This window comes from Coturnix japonica, chromosome 1 (genome assembly GCF_001577835.2).
Source record: "Coturnix japonica isolate 7356 chromosome 1, Coturnix japonica 2.1, whole genome shotgun sequence".
Taxonomy (NCBI): domain Eukaryota; kingdom Metazoa; phylum Chordata; class Aves; order Galliformes; family Phasianidae; genus Coturnix; species Coturnix japonica.
This window is the reverse complement of record NC_029516.1, coordinates 150,639,145-150,661,028: the sequence shown is the minus strand read 5'-3', so window position 1 is coordinate 150,661,028 and position 21,884 is coordinate 150,639,145. Positions and strand designations below refer to the sequence as shown.

The following is a 21,884-nucleotide window of genomic DNA, read 5'->3' as shown; positions in this document are numbered from 1 at the left end:
AACCCTCTACTGTAAAAAGAGAAAAAAAATAACAAATTGGAATAGCATAAAGTAGAGCAGCATAGAGAATAGTGCAGTAGATTGGAGTAGAGTAGAAGATAAAAGTAGAGCAGAGTAAAATAGAATGAAATGGAATGGAATGGAATTGGGGTAGTTCAGTTGGAAGGAACCATCAAAGACCATCTAGTCCAACTGCCTGACCACTTCAGAGCTAACCAAAAGTTAAGGTATGCTGCTGAGGAGTTTGTCCAAATCAATCTTGAGCATGGCCAGGCATGGGACATCAACCACCTCTTAAGGGAGCCTGTTGTAGTACTTGACCTCTTTTACAGGAAATAAATGTTCCCTAATGCCTAGTCTAAGACTCCTTTGGTGCAGCTTTGTGCCATTCCAGTCCCATCTTTGTTCCCAGATGCAGAGCCCGGCACCTCCCTCTGCTTCCCCTCCTCAGAGAGCAGCAAAGAGCAATGAGGTTGTCTCTAGGCTTTCTCTTCTCCAGACTGGACAACAAACATCCTCATCTTCTCCTCAGCGGATGCACTCTCCAGCACTTTTGCAAGCTTTGTTGCAATCCCCTGGATGCTCTCAAGGACCTTAATACCCTTTTTTTATATTGCAGAGCTCAGAACTGCACAAAGCATTTAAGGTGTGGCCACAACAAAGCTAAATACAGTGGGAAAATCACCTCTTTTGACTGCCTGTCCATGCTGTGTTGATATTAGCCTGTGATGTCTTTTCTTTCTGCTTTGATTTTATTGATAAGGGCAAGTTTTACACAGCAGATGTGTATTTCTAATAGCACAGCTATGTGGAAGGAACAGGGTTAACCAGGGTACTGATGACAGAATTTTTTCATTGTCCTTTTCTTTATTTTCTTCTAACTTGTCTTCACTCAGAATATCATGAAGACTGTGTTCCTCTCATTGAGGATACTGGCAAAAAAAAAAAAACACCCCAAACCATTAAGTTCAATTGGCCCAAGCTGGTCCTATTATCAGGCTTCTTTGAATTAATAAGTAACTGTTCTTGGCTTGCAATAAGCCCTATAATCAGCCAGTCTCTCTTCTGTAGGACATTTCAGAGTAATTGGAATGTTTTAAGAAAAAGGGCAGTATCAGTACAGCGCCTATTATAAGTTAAGTTATTCCTCCTTCTCTGAAAGGCTATATTTTTGGCCAGTTGTGTACCCAGCACAGTGAGTAATACATGGAAGAATCTAGAAAGGATTTCCACGAATGGAGAGGGGAGAATGCATTTATGTCCTTCCCCAAGCCAACATTTCTGCAGATAGTGCTATGTGAGGTGTTGCAAAATGCAAAAGGGACATGTACAAAGGCTTCTTTGATAGATCTGGTAGATCTCTACAACAGTGTACAGACAAGAGAGGATTCTGTATTAACCAAAAAGTTATTTGAGCATGTCTAATCAGAATAACTGGGATTTCTGCATAGAAGAAGCCACTTGCAATACAAATAAGCAGGAAAGAAGTGTGCAAGAAATCACATTGGGATTTATAAACTCTGTCACCTGTACCCTGTAATTGCATTTAATGACCTTATAAATTAAAAAATGATGTTAAAGTAACACTCAATTGCATAAAGAAAAAAATATCAGCAAACAGAAGTTTTAAGTCCTTTTCAAATTACAGAGCCATTTCATAGCATCTGTTAAGCATTCTTAGGAATGAGATTTATTAAAGCTGGATTTTGCATTTTATAATGTTAGGAAAGATAAAAGTATCACAGAAGTGTGCTTTAAAATGAGATCTATGCATTTACCCCAATTAGCATGAACATTGCAAACTACTACTGACTTGGGCTGCAATTAAGTTTCCCCACGCATTTCCCAGCCTGGGCCATTGGTACCATTTCTTAGCAGAAGCCCAGCTAATACGTGTCATGTCAGAGCTGAGACAACATATTCCTAATTAACCTGCAACAAAGTTTGAGGCTGACTGTTCCCAGGGTAAAACAAGCCCCACTCTTCATCCTACTACAGGACATGAGGAGGGCCCTCCAGCAAGCAGAGTAGATATTGTTTGCAATAGATACAAGAGTAGTTCAGAATTTATTTATTTTTTTCATTGTCAGGGTGGTTTGTGACATTTAGCAGAAAGATAAGCCTGGAGAATTTTCCCCAACACATACATTGCAACCTGTAGGTGGCAAATATGGGCAGATATAATCTACCATTTTTCTTCTACTCTCTTAACTCTGGTATTTTCTAGATATGAGGAGAGCACTGCCTGAACGCAGAAAAGAGCAATTCAGTCAGTGTGAAGGGCATTATCCATCAGGTGGGCAGTGAAGTGTGAAGTAGAGTATCCTGAATCACTAATATTCAGACCAGTATATGTTGGTAAGCTGCTTTATGCCCCATTTTTCTTTCCAAATTATACACTGTGGTGGGACAGCTACTCAATAATAAGCCACTGTTGCAGTCTCTCTATGTAACTAATGTAACTATGTAACTAATGGAAATCTGTTCATTTGCTTGGTGAATGGTCTCTGCAAGAAGCCACAGGAGGCTCAATGAGATGAGACAAAGATTTGTGTTGAAGTGGAACCTTGGCAGAGCAGCTCAGCCAGAACCAGGGCAGTGAGGTGCAGAACATGGCCCTAAGGACTCAGCGGGCAGCAAAAATAATGTGCCCAAGGCCTAGAAAGTTCAGAGCAACTACAGGGGTGGTTTTCTATCTCAGTACAAAAATTGCTGTTAAAGAAAATAAAATATTAAACAACTTGTCTGCCATTCCGTGTCCAGCTGAACTACACGAGATCAAGCCAAAGTGCAGGAGAAACCTCAGATAGATACCAGCAGAAACCCCCCAGTCCAGTGGAGGGTTAAACCAGTGTTAAGCAGATTACCAATTGATAAAAAAAATTTATCAAATTGTACAAACTAATAATTAAAAGCCCAGAAGTGCAAAAACTGCGATACTGGAGGATCTTGTCACTTAGACTGCTCCAGGAGCCATCTCATTAGTTGCTTATGATAGTGGAATATCTAAGATCTGCCCGTAATTTCTAGCTTATTGCTACTATATTTTATAAAGCATTACTGCACGCTTAGCAGGTGGAGAGTATAATAAGTTAGCCCTGAGGAGCCTACAGGAGCTTCACAGCTGAACAGCAGACTGATAACATGCGAGCAGGGAAGGTCCTGATAAAAATGTATTGTGTGTCTTTCATTCCTGAAGTACAATTATACCCAAATCTGTTCTCCTGGGGGGCTGAACAGCAAACGTGGCAGGAAGCCACCTGACATGGAAGACAAAAAGGTGATTTGCTAAACAAGAGGAATGCCACAAGCAGATAAGAGTTGATCCTACTCAGAGCCTTTTGCTTTTCAAAGAGCAACATCCACAAAGACAGTGAAAACTACAAATTCGTAACTTCTTCCAAGTGAAATTAAGCCATTGCTACAGGGAACTTTGAAACACCAGTGTGATTTAAAGAACATTAAATGTACACACAAAAAGGGAAAAGGATGTTTGACCTGCTCTGATGTGTTTTTGTTTAGGAGTGACAGTATTATGGCAGACTCACAGAATCATAGAATCATAGAACCACAGAATGGCTTGCTTGGAAGGAACCACAAAGATCATCTAATTCCAACCCCCTGCTGTGGGCAGGGTTGCCAAGCCCTACATCAGACACTACATCAATTTGCCCAATGCCACAGCCAACCACTAGCAGATTTGTCCATCGTGGAGCTTTAAGGAAGGGTGAGGAGCACTTTGACCCTGTACAGAGAGTGAGGTTGGAGATCCATGGCACATCTTAACGTTTTTCAAACAAATCATTCAGCTCTTTATGACTAAGTCAATCACTTCACATCTTCATGGATCAAGTAGTTACACAGCCATAATCAGTCTGTGTCTGTCAGAGGAGAGCACCAAGGTCAGCCCCCACTGGATCCCAGTTGACAGCAGCGCTGTGGATGCCATCTGGATGCCTTGGGCTCAGAGCAGATCAGCAGCCTCCCCCAGGGTCTTCCTTCATCTTCTGTCCAAGCTCAGCCAGACACCTCTTCATTCCTTTCAGATTCAGGGATAGTTGCAATCTCATATGATTTGCCATTGATAGAATGGCTTGGGTTGGACTAACCCAGGAACTAGATCAGTCTGCCTATGGCCCCATCCAGCCTGGTCTTGAACACCTCCAGGGATAGGACAACCACAGAATAAACTTCCCTATCCCACAGATTTTTGGAGCTGCAGTGTGATTTCCTTTAGGCCCTGTGTAATGTGGCACAGCACTCTCTCTCCCTCCTGGGAGGTTTACCTTGGTTGGAGGCAGGGACGGAAGCACAGACAGATGTGCAGAGCAAACCAAACTTCATGTAGGAGAACTGGCTTGTGGGGCCACATTCCCTGCCCACCTCACCTGAAATGCAGTGCCATTGAAATGGACACTGGGGCAAGAAGATGCCAAGAAACCTCACCAAACCCATACAAAAAATTAAGTTGTGTTGTCAAACTGCAGGGCTACCAGTTTTGTAGAAGCCTCCACTGCTAACCTATGCCTTTTCTTTTGCTGATGTGTGAGTTGGCAGAAAATCTCCCTTGACCTAACAGACACAGCAGCACTGATACATTGCCAGTCTTCATGCTAAAGGTCTCACAGCATTGGCCCCACTGATCTTCAGGGTTGGCCCTAAAATCATAGAATCAGAGAATGGCTTGGGATGGATGGGACCTCAAAAGCAGGGTTGCTACCCACTAGTTCAGGCACTGGATCAGGTTGCCCACTGGTTGCAGTGTTTGTAACTACCTACACACACAGCTGTCAAAACAAGTCTGAGGCAAGTAGTAAAAAGCTTTGGATCATGAAAACACAGCTTATAGCTCAGTCATTTAGAAAATTCGGCACGCTTGTTCAGCAGGTGTGTGTTCATCTGTAAATGCATGTGTGTCCATGTGAAATTAATGCTTATTTTCAGCCCCACTTCATTTAATGTGATATATTATGGTATCCACATGCTTCTGAGATGAGTAGGAGGTAAAGAATCATCAGCTTTCCACTCCAACAGGTTTGAAAATGAACCTGAGGTCATAGGCAGGTATCTCTGTCCTCTCCTCCCCCAGGCACTTTCGAGTTCTAAAGCAGAAGGAAAAAGTGGGTTGAGAGGGAGCTAATGAGAAAGAGAAGCCCATTTCCAGATGCAAAGCTAGTCTGGTCCTATGCATGAACAGTCTACCCAGAAAGGCTGTGGGGTTTTCTCCTTGTGGTTCTAGGAGTGCCATGTGGACATGGCCCTGGGAGCCCTGCTCTGGTTGTCCCTGCTGGGGCAGGGGCTGGAGCGGAGGGACCCAGAGAGCCCTGACAACCTCAGCCAGGCTGGGGTTCTGTCCATGAGTTCTCAATATCTGGGAAGATGGGACTGAGCATGGAAAAGTGCTACTTCATCTGAGTCGTGACGCAGTAACAGTGTGTCACAACACACGTGAATCATAAATATTTCTTGTTGACATGGAGTGGGCTCCTGTAGGGATGAGCTAAGGTGTCATCCTGGGAACAAAGGGATGGTTCTTGTTCAGGTGAACAGGTCAGTGCTTTGTGCCACCATAGAATCACAGAGTATCCCAAGTTGGAAGGGATGCATAAGGATCCCAGAGCCATAACACACCCCTTAGTGGAGATCAGGTTGAGTAGGTTCCTATGAATCAGTAAAGAAGCAAACAATTCAGGAACCTTCTAGTGTTGGTTTTTAATCTTCTATGTATCCTCAGAGCCTTCTGCTGCAAAAGCAAAACTCAGGTGCATTCTTCTACCTTCTTCTCTGTCAATGCATTTATAATGCATTGTGTGTAAAGGCCTGTGAGAAGCGATGGCTTTAAGTAGCACCAAGGGATGTTCAGGCTGGTTATTAGGAAACATTTATTCCTAGAATGAGTGGTGAGGCAGTGGCACAGGCTGCCCAGAGAGGTGGTGGAGTCACCATCCAGGGAGGTGTTAGAGAACATTGTGGATGTGGCACTGAGGGATGTGGCTAGTGGGCACTGTGGCATGGGCTGAAGATTGGATTGGGGGATAGGGACTAGAAGATCTTAGTGGTCTTTTTGAAATTCAATGATTCCATGATTTGCAAGCAAGAGCCAAAGAAAGGTTAGGAAAGAACTAAAAAAACAGAAAGTCATGTTGAACTTAGGTACCAAGACTAGCTCTGTGAGACTCCTTGCTTATGACCATGCAGCACAGATTAATCCAGCATTTCCTTTCACCTTGGAGGCCTCCACTATGGCCATCATAGTGAACAGAAGGGGAAGGCCACCTATGCACACCTACCAAGCTAACACGTTGCAACAGCAAGGATCTCTTTATTTCAGCTTGGTCAATCAAACTGGGGTTTGTTCCCCATTGCTCTTTGCTGCACGCATGAATGGCATAATCTGAAATTCTCAGTCCCTAATCCTTTCTTTATTTCTTTCTAGTTGTTTGACAAGTGCAGGTTTCTGTTACTCCCCTTAGTGAGTGGATAATCATATTACACAGAAGGATAACAACTACTCTTTGTCTGAGATAGCTGCTGGAAGCCAGTAAGCACCTTGGCAGAAGCTTCTGCCCAAATCAAAGATAATGTCACTAGATGAAGAGCAAAGAGGGCTGGCAAAAATGGAGAAGCTCAAATGGAAATTGAAATGCAGAAATTGGTATCTTTTCCCTCACATGCTCAAAAGGATGAGAAAATCCAGCAAGGAAAATGAGAGTGACTGGACATGAAGGACACACGATTGCCAGAAACTAGTCCTGCTGCACAGATAAGAAAGGGGTTATGGAGTGTGTATGGGCAGAAATGGTACTTGGAATTGAGAGCAAGGAAACTGCTTCCCACTGTTTGATTCCTGCTGCATCTAGGAAATAGGACGGCATGTACATTCTGTAAGTGAACAGGATTATACTAAAGCAGTAAGAAACTCCATCAGCAGTTTCCTCTCATAACTTAGCCTACCCTGGAGCCCTGGATTTCTAATCACTGGGGTGATAAAGAGGCATCTGGCCTTCAGTTCTTGTTCTGTACTGCTCCACTAATTCTGTTTCTATTTAAATTATTATCACACTCCTGCAAATTAACTTGGACAGACAGATCTCTGCACTTTAGGAAACAGGCTACTTTAAGAAATAGGTTTCAAGATCACAAATACCAATATACCAGGGGGACATTGCTACTTTTCTGATTTTATTTTTCTAAACTGAAATAGACCAGTTATGGCATTATATTATAATAAATGATCATTTACAATAAATTTTTCACACGAAAAGAATTGAGTTTATCTGTCTCCCACTAGGCTAAATAATATGCTTTCCAAAAGATTTTCTGAGCTCCCATCAGCAAAGCCATTTCAAAATGTGCAGAATAATCCAGGTATTAGCTGTTGCCCCATCACATGAAGCTAAATGTAGCATAGCTTTACTTTTGGTTGTATTTAATACTTCACTAAAGGCAGTGTTCCAACGCAAAGCTACAGGAAGCCCTCTGTGTGTGCCCTCTAACTAGGCTTGGCCTATGGACAGAGATAATCTGGACCTGCTCAGATTCCAGCCCTTTGAGGATGGTGTCTCAGGGATGCAGAAAGGAGATGGTGCTCCACCAGCACTGTGAATTGCTTACCTCTTACAGAAATCTATCTGAAAGGAATATGGCGTGAGGGCTTGTGAGAGAAAGCTCCTCACCCTCACCCATCCCCATCCCCATCCCCATCCCTATCCCCATCCCCACCACCATGTATATCTGCCAAGGAGAAGTTCCTGATGGGGATTCTGGGATCCCCCGCCTAAGAAAGGAAGATTTTTCATGCTGAGTTACATGGAGACTCACATGGTGATTCCCAAAATACACATCGTTTTTCAACATATTCTTTCGCTGGTGGAAATTTCCTCTTCTATTGCCTCCCACCAGCAAACCGCACAGCCATGCTGTCAGCAATGTGTTTGGGACAATTTGAGCAGCAACGACATTGCAGCAGTGAAAGGTTTGTCATGACTTTAGATGAATCAGTTGGGAAACAGCACTTTCAGGTGCCTGCAGAAATCAGTTAAGTGTTTGCAGGTCTAGGGAAACAATTACCTCCCTGGGTAACGCGTCAAGCAGAGACATTAAGCCAGGCTGCATGGTTCTCCTGTGAATGTGTAAATGGAAGTGTACAGATATAAGAACCAGCCACATTTACATCCTTGATGTGCAGAGGAACATGATCCCCCTATGATCCCCCCCCCCCCCCAAAGTTGTTCCCTGGGGTCTGTGTTCCTGGAGCAAGCAGACTCATCCACACAGGAACATGGTAAATCAAAGAAATACACACAATATTTTGTGTGACTATTCGGGTCCAAAATATTAAAAGCAATGTGATGACAATGTTGCCCCAAAGCTGTGCCCCAGGATTTGGCCTTTGGCATGTCTGAATCAGCACAACTGCTAAATTTGATCTGGGAAAGCTCCATATCTTTTTCATTCAGAGGTGAACAAAGGTGCTGACTTTTGTTGAGAACCTATAGTGAGATTTCTAAAGGTATTACCTACTTCTTGGACTGTTGTTAGAGTGTATAATAATGCTCATTTGTATTCAAATCAATCAAAATGGGAATATATGAGCTGAAAGTAGAGACATACAGCATGTCTTACAGTTTCTGCTTGAAGGAGACTTTATGGAAGGAACCTTGACATGATGCATTCACTCCCCCTCCTTCTCTTCACCCTAGGTAGCCCAAGTTTGTCCGTTTTCTGGGCATATTGTATATTCTGGCTCTGATTCATTTATAATCTCAGCAGCTCAAGGCAGCGTCAAACCTAGTTTAGCTGTCCACTTAAAGTGGTTTTATGGCTGCTGTGCATCTCTGAAGATTTGCAAGCCAGCAGTGTGTACCACTAAATCAACTTCTGTCGGTTTTACCAGGCTTTTGGAGAGAACAGCAGGAAGGATGCTATTGCTATACTTATCAACCCTTGGTGTTCTTAAGAGCCTTTTGTCATTCTGAAGTTGTGCCCAAATGGTTGAGGTTTAAAACAGGATTTATTACCCCTCTTCACTGCTTTTGTTCTGTCTTGTGGTTTATTAAAGTCTACCGAGTTTGAAACAGCCACCTCTGTATAAATCAAGCTGTATAAATAAATCACCTTATACCAGAGGTACATGATATTTAGGGTTTGTCCACAAAGGAAAATGTGCTGATTTAAGTAGGAATATTAACTGGAAATGCAATAGCCAGCATACCTTCACAGCTTGAATGGATGCTCCCATTCTATATCAAGAGCTTCCTTGCGCCTTTTATTATGAAGTTAACTGGTGAATCAGCATAACTTTTTCCCTTATCAATGAATGCACGAATAAAGCATAGGCTGGGACATTTTATTATCTCCATCTGCAGTATGAGTTCAATCTTGTCCAGATCTCAGTAGTGTGTGGTTGACATTCACAGCCACGTGTGATACCTTTTAAAAACCCCCTCAGAGTGGTAGACTTGGGATGCACAGGGAAGCTTTTTTATTTACATTTAAGAATGACTGCCATTGAGTTTTTTGTCCTCACTGGGATGCATTTACCATCTTCATGCCACTTGTCAAAGAGGCACAAACTCTACTTCACTCAGGAGAGAAGTTTAGTCCCCACAGAGATATGAAAAGAGTCATGTTGGAAATTAATATATTCCACACAAGAATGCCAAAATATCACTTGTAGGATCCCCCATCTGGACTGGTAAGTACACAGAAAACAGGTTACAACTGTCAGTGCTCTCTGCTACCAAGCTGTTCAGATTTCATAGTGGCCAGCTACCTGTGGCTGTATGGCTGTAGGGTTGTCAGCGCCTGCTACAGCTCTGCTGTGAGCATCTCTTTTGCACTTGAAGGAATCACAAGGAGACATGATAACTCCAGCTACAAGCTGAAGCTCATTTCCAATCAGTCGCATTTCTAAGCCAGGAATCTGGATGTGAGGTTCCAGCTCTCCAGAACATGCTCACAGCAAAACAAAGCAGATGGAGAGCTGCTGCCCTGGTGTTTTGGGTGAGGAGTTATAACAGACTTTGGCCTTTTCCTTGAAAAAGCTTTCAATTACGCTAAAAATATTCCTCTTTCTAGTGCTGCTGACTCCTCTCCCATGACTCTTGGAACAGCTGAACCATAAGGTTCGTAGTAATGAAAGGCATCTTTTTACTCTGCCAACATCATTGCTTATTTTATCTCTGCAGCTCACACAAGGTCCTTGAATGAACTGAAAAAAACACAGCCCTGCTGTTATCTATGCTGGGCAGAAATGGACGGAAAACCTGTGGTATTGCTCTGAGAAGTGTTGTATTTCCACACAGCTTAGATGTACTGTTAGGAACACTGGGTGTGCTTTCAGTATCCCTTCATCTCATCCTATAAAATAAAGGGGGAGTTCGCAGCTTGCCCCAGTTCCTAGAAAGTGTTCATCACCTTCAACTATTTGGGCAACGTGGCACCTGTAGGTGACCTCTCCCATGGTGCCATCAGCCAAAGGGCAATTACTATAGGGAACCTGCTTTAGCAGGGAGGGGTGTTGGACTTGATGGTCTCCAGAGGTTCCTTCTAACCCCTACAATTCTGTGTTTCTATGATTTTGTGACTTCAATTTTTCTAAGCAGGATGATTCTCAGAGCTGCTGGAGCTTTCCTCACCCTAGGAGTGCAAATTTGCATCTCACACGTTGCCTTCTCAAAGCTCAAGTTCAAGCACATAGGCTTGTGTAGCCTTAGAAACAGAAATAGAAAAACAATACCACAGGCTATCCGTTGGTTTCTGCCCTGGGCAGATAAGGAGGGTACTCCTGTAAGATGGCCCAAGGCACTGCCATGACTCAGTGCAAAGCTGTGCAGATAAAATAAGCTACACTGCTTAGAAAAAGCGTGAGCCTTACCGAAGCCCCAGAAGAATGGAACATTTGAAGAGAACAAAAGCTTAATATTATTACTATAATTATTGTTTGTATCGTGCCTGAACTGCAGAGCATTCCTGCAGGACTGGAGATCTGTTGGCAGTGGAAACGCATGAAATGAAGAGACAGCTCGTGCTTTCACAGGACAATCAGTTTGTGCACTGGAGCTGGAAGAAGAAGGGGAAGGGAGGTAGAGGGCAAGTGCCATTTAAGTGCTGGTGGTGTGAAAGCGAATGTCAGGACTCATCTGGGAAACAGAAATGACATTCTTGGACACATAAGGGACAAGGGAGGGCACAGTATCACGCTGTCATGTCAGTCAGATCATAAAATGTTTAATTCATTTTTTCCCCAAAAGCCAAACATGGTACCCAGGGCTTCTCACTGAAGATGCAGAGGGGAGTGGGGCTCCAGCATGACACTGACTTTCCACAGGATCTGGATTCCCAGCTGCTTTTGTCCAAGCAAGGCTCTACGATCACTTCACAGCTCCACTTTTGCTGTCTTCATTTCACATTATCCCTTTTGCTGGCTGAATGTTGCCTCTCTTGGAGAGACAGCATCCGTCTGGGGGGAGGGGAGGAAAGAAATGATAAAGAAAAGCCCAACCACAAAGCAAACGTACAACAAACAGCAGCTGTTTGATTTCACATGGGCACTAGCAGCATGTGCAGAAGTCCCCAAGGAAATGTTTGAGTGGACTTGAATGAGGAGAATGGACTTCATCACCTGGCTTTGCTGTTCCTTAAAGAACAAGAACACAGCACAAGCTCCAGGGGAAGATGAGATTCATGCTGCTGCCAATGCCTCTGGGGCTGTGCTTTCAGGGGGCAGCCTGCAGTAGATGGCTGGCAGTATCCAAAAGAGATCCTGACCGTCTGCAGGGTGCACTGCTTCTTGGGCTGTCTCATATCCGTGTCTCTCAGCGCTTAATTTGTCCCCATCTTTCCTCTGGCCGTTGCCATGGAAAGTTTTTTTAGCATTTATATTGTCAACTGTATGGAGATTACAGGAAGGGAAGAAAATAACCCAATGGATGATTATTCAGACCTGCTAAAAAAAAAACACAACAAAAACAAAAACAACAACACAACTGTCTTTCCTCCTAAAAACAGCATTTTACAGTACCGAGGACACTTTTAATCCTCATACTAAATAAATAAATAAAGATAAAAACAGCCCAAGATAAGACAACTCTTAATTCTGACCTTAGAAAAGAAAAACAGGATGTCATCTTGATCACAGCTGAGAAAAGCCTTTGCCAAGGCAGTAGGACCAAAGGGCAGACCCTGAGATTGATGCAATGGGGCAAGACCAAAGAATGAGAATTTATGCTTTTGTTGACACCAGGTGTTATATGCCAGTTTGATGGCAGTAAACATATGTTACCTGTGGCTGAGTTTAGTTGGATGGGAGAGGGAATGGAGATTAGAGTAAGTGCAGAATCCTGTGTAATGCCTGCGCTGCTCTTCACCTGCCCTCCTTTGCTGGCACCCTCTAAAGCACAAACCACAGCACTGTTCAACAGACTCAGCATCCACAAGACCAACATTTTCCACTGCATCCTTTCTTAGCATGGCCCCAGTAAACGTGGCATGAGGACAGGAGATGTGTTGTGTTGCTGCCAAGACTTAAAATACCATTCTTTTCCCTTCCCCTGTGTAAATTCAGTTTCCTTTGGGATGTCTGTCAATCACAGTTCTACCTGCTAGCAGTCATTTACATTCTGTAACTGCCATTTCTTTAAGAAATAATCTGTGTACAGTTAAGGTTGTTTTGTTTAATTTTTCTTAAAGGTTGGAAAGCGGTCTTTTTTTGTTTCTGTGTTTAACCGTCCTTTTCTCTAACCCACCTTTAGGTATCTCCATGCCCATCCCTGTCTTTGGACTACAAGATGACTCCAAAGTGTTTAAGAAAGGCCACTGCCTTCTTGCAGATGAGAATTTTGTACTAATAGGCTCCTTTGCGGCATTCTTCATCCCTCTGACCATCATGGTGGTCACTTATTTTTTAACTATCAAGTCGCTGCAGAAAGAAGCCACGCTGTGCGTGAATGACACTGGCCCAAAGACCAAGTTTGCTTCTTTCAGTTTCCTCCCTCAGAGCTCCCTTTCTTCAGAGAAACTCTTCCAGCGCTCTTTGAACAGGGACATGGGGACCTCTGGGAGGAGAACCATGCAATCCATCAGCAATGAGCAGAAGGCTTCCAAGGTCCTTGGCATCGTCTTCTTTCTGTTTGTTGTGATGTGGTGCCCGTTTTTCATCACCAATGTGATGGCTGTAATTTGTAAGGAGTCATGCAGTGAAGAAGTCATTGGTGGGCTACTTAACATATTTGTTTGGATTGGGTACCTTTCTTCAGCCGTCAATCCACTCGTATATACGTTGTTCAATAAGACCTACCGCTCAGCTTTCTCTCGCTACATTCAGTGTCGCTACAAGGAGGAGAAGAAACCTTTCCAGCTGATTTTAGTGAACACCATCCCAGCGCTTGCATATAATTCTAGCCAACTCCACCTGGCTCAAATGAAGAGTTTGAAAAAAGAAGCAAAATTGATGACTAAGGATTATTCGATGGTCACGATAGGGATACGCCATATGGATGGTACCTCAAAGGGAAGCATTAGTCCAGGGAATGAAAAGGTCAGCGGCGTGTGACTCTACCAGCTGTTGGCAGCTGCCATGACAACCCCAAGTGTACACTGAGAATTTCATCTCGTGGTGAGATGCTCTGAGAGCGCAAGAAAATCAGCCCTGTCTGAGAGACCCTCCAGTAACATCACACACACCTCATGTTATCCTGTTGATGAAAGGCAGGGTGGAATGGTATCAAATGTGCAATTTTTTTTCATATAGTACTTTGGCTGTTTTAAGCACAGGCTTTATTAAACTTATTTTTTTAATAATATAAGGGATATATTTCTTAAAGAAAAAAAAATGCAGTTTCTGGTATTATAATTATGGGCTGTGAAGAAATCTACGCATTTCTTTTCTCTTTGCAAATGAAAGCTAAGCTGTCCTTTGATTTCCATGCAGGGTAGGCTCCAGCTAGTTCATCTTGCTGCAGTGGGATTTTGTTATCACTAACCGAATGAGCACTTTATGGAACTTTAAACAAAACGATGGTTAATTTACTAATATATATTTAAAATGCATTTTAAAGCATTAAAGAAAGATCTATTAAAACCTGTACAGATGAATTATATCGAAATTTTGGTAACAGTGTTTTTATGTCTATTTTTTTCTTCCGAGTGACCATTCTAAAATGTTAATGGACTTTTCCACTGCTTGTTCTGTGTTTAAATTAGCAGTCTTCAAAAGTAAATGATACTTGAATGATCCCCTTTTTCTACCACCATTCTTAATCTTCTATTTCATGTCTCGCACTTTATTTCCATTTTAAAAACTTCATCTGTTCTAAGGTAAAACTTCAAAGTAACTTTTACAAAAGTCATTATTGGACTTGATTCTCTGCTCCTTTCCACTGGTGTTGACAGGGAAGTGAAATGAGAGAAGAGTGGAAAATCAAGCACAGGACTGCTAAGTAATTTCAAGAGTGATTCCACGCCTCTGCTTGATTCCAACAGGGCCTGTTTTAAGTAATGTCAGTGAAAGTTTTTCATGAGAAAATCCTTTAGGTGAAAGCTTTCAGCAGATTCTCTCTCAATGTTTCTCTTTGGTTTAGAAGGTCATTATGAAGGCGCTCTTCTGGATTTCTTTTAGTGCTCATAGAGTCAGAATTATTCAAAACCCGTTACTTGTTCAAAATTGTTTTCCCTGTTTTGCTGTTTTGCTGTTACAGTAGATTGCTCAGGAATGTTAGGTAGCTTGCACTATTAGGACTCAGCCTTAATGAAATGTGTTGGGGAAAAACGGGCCCACTTGAAAACAACAGGACTTATCAGCTACACCGCATTCCACCTGCACAGCTCCAAGGGAAGAACGCATTACCTGATGAGGTTGGGGAGCGGTTTCATTCATGGGCATGTGGCCATTAATGCTTATCACCCAAAAATTGGAACTTTTGGATCTCATGACAAATCAACTGGTGTAAATATTGTGCTCACCAAGATGCTTGATGGAAACACTCAGACACCAGAATCAAAATAAAAGAGCTTTAGCAGAAAGAAAAATCAGCTCACTGTTCCTCCCTTCCTACACCCTCCCAAATCCTGCATGGCACATCAAGAGGGGTGCAAGCCCACAGCTCCACACAGGTAGAGAAGGGATTTTAGGGGGAATCTGAAGAACACAGCTGAGCATGAGGACAGCTGCAGAGCAGATAGGAACAGTGATTTCCCACTGTTCATTGAGGAGTTTAATACAGACCCTAAATCAGCAGGTTTGAACCAAGGACAACCACCAGCTCTTATTACACCATCCAGCCAACATCACTTCAGGGTACCCCACAGAACAGGGTGTTCAGAACATCCTGGGTCCCAGACATCTCTCTGCAAATGAAAGATGATTTTGAGGATTCACTCTTGAGAACTCCAGGGGAAATGTAGGGAGCAATAAAACCTAAGTACTCTGAGTAGGGAGCTCTGGATCCAGCACCCATCCAGACTGCCTTCAAATGAGGAATACTGACTAAAGGACTCCAAGTATGAGGAGAAAGGAAACATAGGTGCTACTAAAAGTGGAGGGAAATGCTTCCTTTAGTGCAATTCCTTCCAATTTTGTTGCATTTCTGTCCTTTCAAGAGAAATAAGAGGAAAGGATAGAGAGCCCTTTTCCTACTGCCCACCTGTGCCAGGGAGCAGAGCTGGCACACAGGTACCTTAACATGTATACGGGCGCCCTGCACTTTTGCACAGCTCAGTTCTTCCAGATCTCCTGTTGCTGTTCAGCAAAGTCTCCCCTACTCAGCTGCTCTTAATAATCTGCTGCTGAACATTTCACATCCAGTGCCGATGCTCTCTGCTTACCATCTGCATTTCACCCACATGGCAGTGTAAATCAGCCTGCTGTCTCTCTCTCCTTTCACCTTCTGTTCCTCCTTCACAATGTGAAATTGCTCAGGTTGCAAATACTGACAGGGAATGTTTCAATGCAAACAGAAAGGGTTTCAATTACTTGCTTGATGTTTCATTAGAAGACGACTCCGAACATGAAATCCTTTCCCGCTTATTAAAACAAAAGCTGTGTTTGGAGCCTAAGAGACTTGACAGCATTTCTTTAATTAACAGCTGGAGGCAACATAACATTTATTTTTTGTTAGAAGCGGGGATATCTGATGCCAGAGATTGTAGCACCGCTAGCACTCAGATCGATGGCTTTATTGAGCGGCTTCTGCCCAAGAAAGCTCTGTAAGCCAGGAATGCACAGCAGATGAAAACCACGATCTCCAGCTCCTTATGAAGATATCTGACAGTTTTGGAAGGACTGATTCTGCCACTTCGCACCAAAATTTTAATAGATTTTTTTTCTGTGGTTTTGCCTTAGGGATGATGACAGAGTCAATGTCTGAATTTGTAACACCCACCGTGCCAGTTCTGCAGGAGGCTGTTAATCAGGAGATGGCAATTAGAAGTCTCTATACTGCTGCCAGATGTCAAAGTTCAGCCATTTCCAACCAGAATTTGTTTATAGGCTTGGGATGAATGCTACTGTTTGATATGACCAGCTTCAGAGCAACAACTCCAACTTGCAAAAAGAAAGTGAGTGTTTTCATTATGCATCAGACCAGAATGGAAATTGTGAAAATTCCCAGGAAAGAAAGAAGAAAAAAGACATTCACGTTGACTAGATCAGAGGTCAGGGCCTTCCCCTGCCATACAGGAAAAGCATGACAAGTCCGTCTGTCACATCCACGTCCAACAGAACTGATTCATCTGTAAAATGCTTTAACTGACAATTTTTAAAGCAGTTCTACATTTTATTACTGCTGAGACTGCATCTGAGAAATGCCCAAAGACATGAAGCTCACCATGTATCTCCTAAGCTGGTGTGCATACTTTATATACTTCAGGGTAAAGCATCCTAAGTATCGATCCCATCCAGCCTATCATGCACTGTACTTATGTAATTATTGGCAAATGGTGAGATGCATTCTATTTTGAATACCTGTATCTTTGCTTATGTAAATACATAGAGAGAACAGTTTGCTGTATTTTGTAAATGCTAATGTAAAACAGTGTTCTAAAGCTTTATTGTTTTGCCAGACCCCACTGCTCATAAAGCAGATTAAAATATTCAAATGCCATCGGTTGTTTTATAAACTGGAGATTTGTCTTAAACAGTAATTTTCATAGAACCATAGCATGGCCTGGGTTGAAAAGGACCACAGTGATCATCCAGTTTAACCCCCCTGCTATGTGCAGGGTCGCCAACCACCAGACCAGGCTGCCCAGAGCCACATCTAGCCTGGAATTTTAGTTGGGTTTAATCACCCCATATGTGTACATAGTACAATATCTGCTGAAAGCAAAGGTTGTGTTAAAGCTCCTACTGAACTGGCAAAGAGGAAGAACATGTTGCACAATTTAACTCCATCTCAGTAGTCTGCAGTCCACAATGAGCCATTGCAATTATTCTTTCTACTAAAATAGCACTATTGGTGAAAAAGGATGCACTCTTCAGCCAAATACACACAGCTTAAAATACTGAGTCTCAGAAACAACGTAACAGTAATAAACCAATTATATAAATTTCCCCAAAATGTCACACAGTGAGATTAAAATTAGTAAGCGTCACATATAAATAGCATTACAACACTTTGTGAACATAAATAACACCTGAGTCACAGAATCACAGTGCCATCTATTGGTAATATTTCCTATTTCATACAGAGTATTATAGCAAGAACTCAAACTGGACTTTATTGCTACATGATTTTTTCCATGGCAATCCCCAAACGAATGTATTCCCCCAACCTGATCTTATGGCATACATGCTCTTGTTTACAGCTGCAACATATATTAGACTAGTAAGGCTGGTAATAAGAAGTCTCCTTCAAACCTAGGTTTGTCCTAATGATTCATCAAGCTATAAAACATAGCTTGTTTTATAAGAGAGAGCATACAAAGACATCTTTTAATCCAGAAATTATCTAACAGACGTAAACACTATTTTAGTTACAAACCCGTGAGGCACCATAGAGTGAAATGCGCCTGGTAAATCCCTGGCACGTTAACACTCATTTTTGCCTCTCTAGTACTGATCTACTGGACATTGGCTCCAAGATATGATTATTACTCACATTAATTGGAAAACCCACATGCCACATGTACCTGTTCTGACATACTTTGACCTGACCCTTGAAACAGAACAAATCTACTTTATCCATCTGGCACTCCAAGACCTAGAAGCAAAGAAGATATATGGAAAAGAGGATATTTGGCCTTCAGATTTACAATATAATCTTCTGAGGTTGAATTACATTGCTGTGTTTCTAGTACAAGGCAAGGCAAAATAGGTGATGTCTCTGAAGGAAAATTAAATACTAAAGCAAAGGATTTTAGTTGGCTGTGGAGAAAAATGAGAGTGGCCAGGTACTCTGTTTTACAAGCGTTGGATTTGTTCAGGTTTAATTTAAAACATGTAAGGTAATCAGTCTTGGTGTGAAATGAGTATGGAAAATCAGACCTAGGATCTTTCCTTAAAAGATCCTCATATGTTAGTAGAAAAATCTCCCTTTTTTTATTAACATCTGTTTTCATGGTGGGAACGCTTGGGAAGGATCCTATGCCAGCAGGCTTCCTAATGGCCACATGTCAAAAGACTTGCTTCCAATCAAATCATTAGCAAAGAGATGATGAAGTAGAAGAGCATGGAGTTTGTGTAAAGGACCTACATCAATCTATGGATGTATATACTGAAGAGAGTCACCGCTGATGTGCATAACTTTGAGCATAACTTTAAAAGATGAGAGAAAAGCTACATGGACAATCAAAATCAGAGAATGGCATCCATATCTATTAACCAACTTGACAGGGATTCTTCAAGGACTGTGTGAATTCATGAAGGAAGAATCCAAAAAGGACTCTTTATCATACGGATTATACGTACCTCCAGTCAGAGATCTCAGATTGCTAGACATTAGCTAGAGCTGCCTGCCAAATTCTTGTGCACATTCTTTTGCCAGGTTACGCTACAACTAAATGAAGTGTTGACTTGAATGTACCACTGGTACAACTGGCAACTGCAGTTGCTCGAGTTAAGATTTCAAACAAAAACGGTGATCTGTTTATGCATGTAATTAAGCAGTTACCCTTTTTCTATTCCTGCTCTTCCATAAACGCTTGTCCAAGTGTCTAGAAGATGTCGAGGAGTCAGTTCACAAATTCTTAGATCATGATCCACTGACAACATAAATATTAGTATTTCATAAGTTCACTTTTGTTCTTCCTGTTATATGATATATAGGAGAAGGGGAAATGGTTTCAAACTAAAAGAGATGCGATTTAGATTGGATAAAAGGTGAAAGTTATTTACAGTAAGAGTGATGAGACAGTGGCACAGGTTGCAGAGTTGGCACAGAGAGCAGTGGATGCCCCATCCCCAGGGACATTCAAGGTGAGGTTGGATGGGGCTCTGAGCGTCTGATGGAGCTGTAGGTGTCTCTGTTCATTGCAGGGGAGTTGGACCAGATGGCCTTTAAATGTCCCTTCCAACTCAAATAGTTCTATGATTCTATGATTCTAACTTTACAAAAAGCCTATTTCATAAAGTCATTGATACTGAATCATTTAAATGACAAAGAAATTCAGATGGTCCCTTTCTCTATGCAGCAAAAGCAAAACTCATTTTTCACTGTGAGTCACTCACGGAGGCTGGGTACTGATGAGAGTCTGCTAGCTAAGGCTCCATGTGTAAGCTGGCTGCCACAGCTCTGAAATGAAGCAGAGAAAGGGAGGCAGTCTAAAACGACTATTTACAGCAAATGGAAAGTATCTCTGTTTGGAATTTCCGAGAGAAAATCCTTCCCTTCAAATCCAACCAGTACAAAACAGTTCAGATGGGCCTAAGGGCAAGCCTGGAGGTGTCATACAGGGGATAATTTTCCCATTGCAAGAGAATGATTAACAGCTACTATTAGGATCCACAAGAGAGAGTACAGACTATTTCCTAAATGTGTCTATCGAGCAATAATCACCCAGGGAAGGATGAAAAAATTGAGCTGTGCTCTGATCTGATGTGTCCAAGCAGTGGGTGGATAATGCAGGTGGGTCAGATGAAGGCAGAAAATTTGACCTGATGTCTCTCAGTCACAATAAGTTCTTTCCTTTTTTCCCCTCATTTTAAATACCTGATATCATCAGTAGTTCAGAAGAGCATCATCCTTCTTTACTGCAGCTTCAATTTTTTTATTTACTCCAAAATCTATTTCTAACTGAAGCCTCTTCTTTTCACAAAGGCCTATTATTCTTGTCTCTGTATATTTCCTACTGCAGGAAATGCAATATTATATATATATATATATTTCCTTAGCTGTATATCTCAGATTGCACTTCATCCCATCACCCAGGTCGTTAATAAAATCACTAGACAGTCCTGGCTCTCGTATCGATCCCCAAGAGGTGTCACTCTGCCACCTGGACTCTGTACTGCTGATCAATACGCTGAGCCCAGCAAGCCAGCCAAGTTTCCACCCACTAATTGAGCCTGTAGCTCAACAGTCTGACTAAAAAAAGACCCAAGGGAAGTTGTTGGAAAGTCCTTGCTGAAGCCAAAGTGTTCATCATCCACTGCTCTTGCTTTGTTCATTGAGGGAGATTTCTTATCACAAAAGGTAATTAGACAGGTCAGATAAACCATGCTCTTGGTAGATCCATGTTGGCTGTTCCCAGTCACTTTCTTCATGTACTCAGAAATGGCTTCTGGGAGGATTTGTTCCATAACATTGCAATGGATGGTGATAAGGATCATGAGTCTTTAATCCTTTAGTTTGCTGGATTCTCCTTCTTAGAATTATAAAATCATTAATGTTGGCAAAGGTCTCTAAGACTGTCTAGTCCAACTATAGACCTATCAGAAATACTGTCCACTAAACCATGTTTCTTAGTAGCACATCTGCACATTCCTTGACCACCTCTGGAGACAGCGGCTCAACCACCTCCCTGTGCAGCCTTGCATTACATTGCAAACAAGACCAAAAGACCTATGGACTCAACTGCCTTGCTAAGTCTTTAATGAGCAAAAAAGAAGCAATACAAGCAAGAAATGGAGCAAAGAAGAAAAAAACTGTAATGGAAATAGATAAAACAACAGAGAGCATATAGTCTCCAGCCTCTGCAATGGGCTTTGGTGGAGAAGAAACAGCTTGGGCGAATCATGGGTAAAGAACCGCCTTGAAGGGAGAGCAGTGAAATAACATCACAAGTTGCACCGAGGTGAAATCTTGACAGTAAGGAAGGAAAGAGAAGGAAATAAACTTGAGGAGATCTCACTTCTATTTAAGACAAAAAGTAAGATGGATGGATGTGATAAAGAGTGGGAAATTGGAAAATAAATCAATAATAATGAAGTGGTAGATAAATTCCCTTTCTCCCCGTGTAAAGATTCTGCCTTGAAAAGCTCAACACTCAAAGCAGATTACGTCAATACAGTCAGCTTGAAATACACTGAGGAATCATACCGTTAACAGCCATATATGCTGCTTCAAAATGACAGATAGGATAATATTCATTTAAGACAATGTAGAAAGTGTGGCACTACTATCATAAATTACTGAATTATGAACAACTGCTATATGAGATTGTTACATCTGTCTTGTTACTTGTTTTTATGGCAGCTGAATGCCACAAAAACAGCTCTCTGGAGGGGTGTAACACAGCCCTCATGTTATTCTCCTATGCATTTATTTTGGTCAAATCTCCTGGCAAAGCAGGCAGCCAAATATGAATACAATGGTGTGAATAACCATGAAGATAATGAGATCACATGTGAAAAAGCTACAGGCTGCCCAGGGAGGTTGTGGATGCCCCGTCCTTGGAGGTGTTCAAGACCAGGTTGGATGGGGCCCTGGGCAACCTGATCTAGTAAA

The 21,884-nt window shown here is 42.1% G+C and overlaps 1 protein-coding gene across 1 annotated transcript in view; it reads left to right on the top strand.

Moving 5' to 3' along the window:
* HTR2A (5-hydroxytryptamine receptor 2A) overlaps positions 1-17,102 on the top strand; it is a 28,471-nt gene extending 11,369 nt beyond the window's left edge. Inside the window, exon 3 of the mRNA XM_015851787.2 lies at positions 12,756-17,102. Coding sequence (XP_015707273.1) covers positions 12,756-13,555 — 800 coding nt within the window. The 3' untranslated portion in view covers positions 13,556-17,102. The remainder of the gene's footprint in view (positions 1-12,755) is intronic.
* The last annotated feature ends 4,782 nt before the right edge of the window (positions 17,103-21,884 follow it).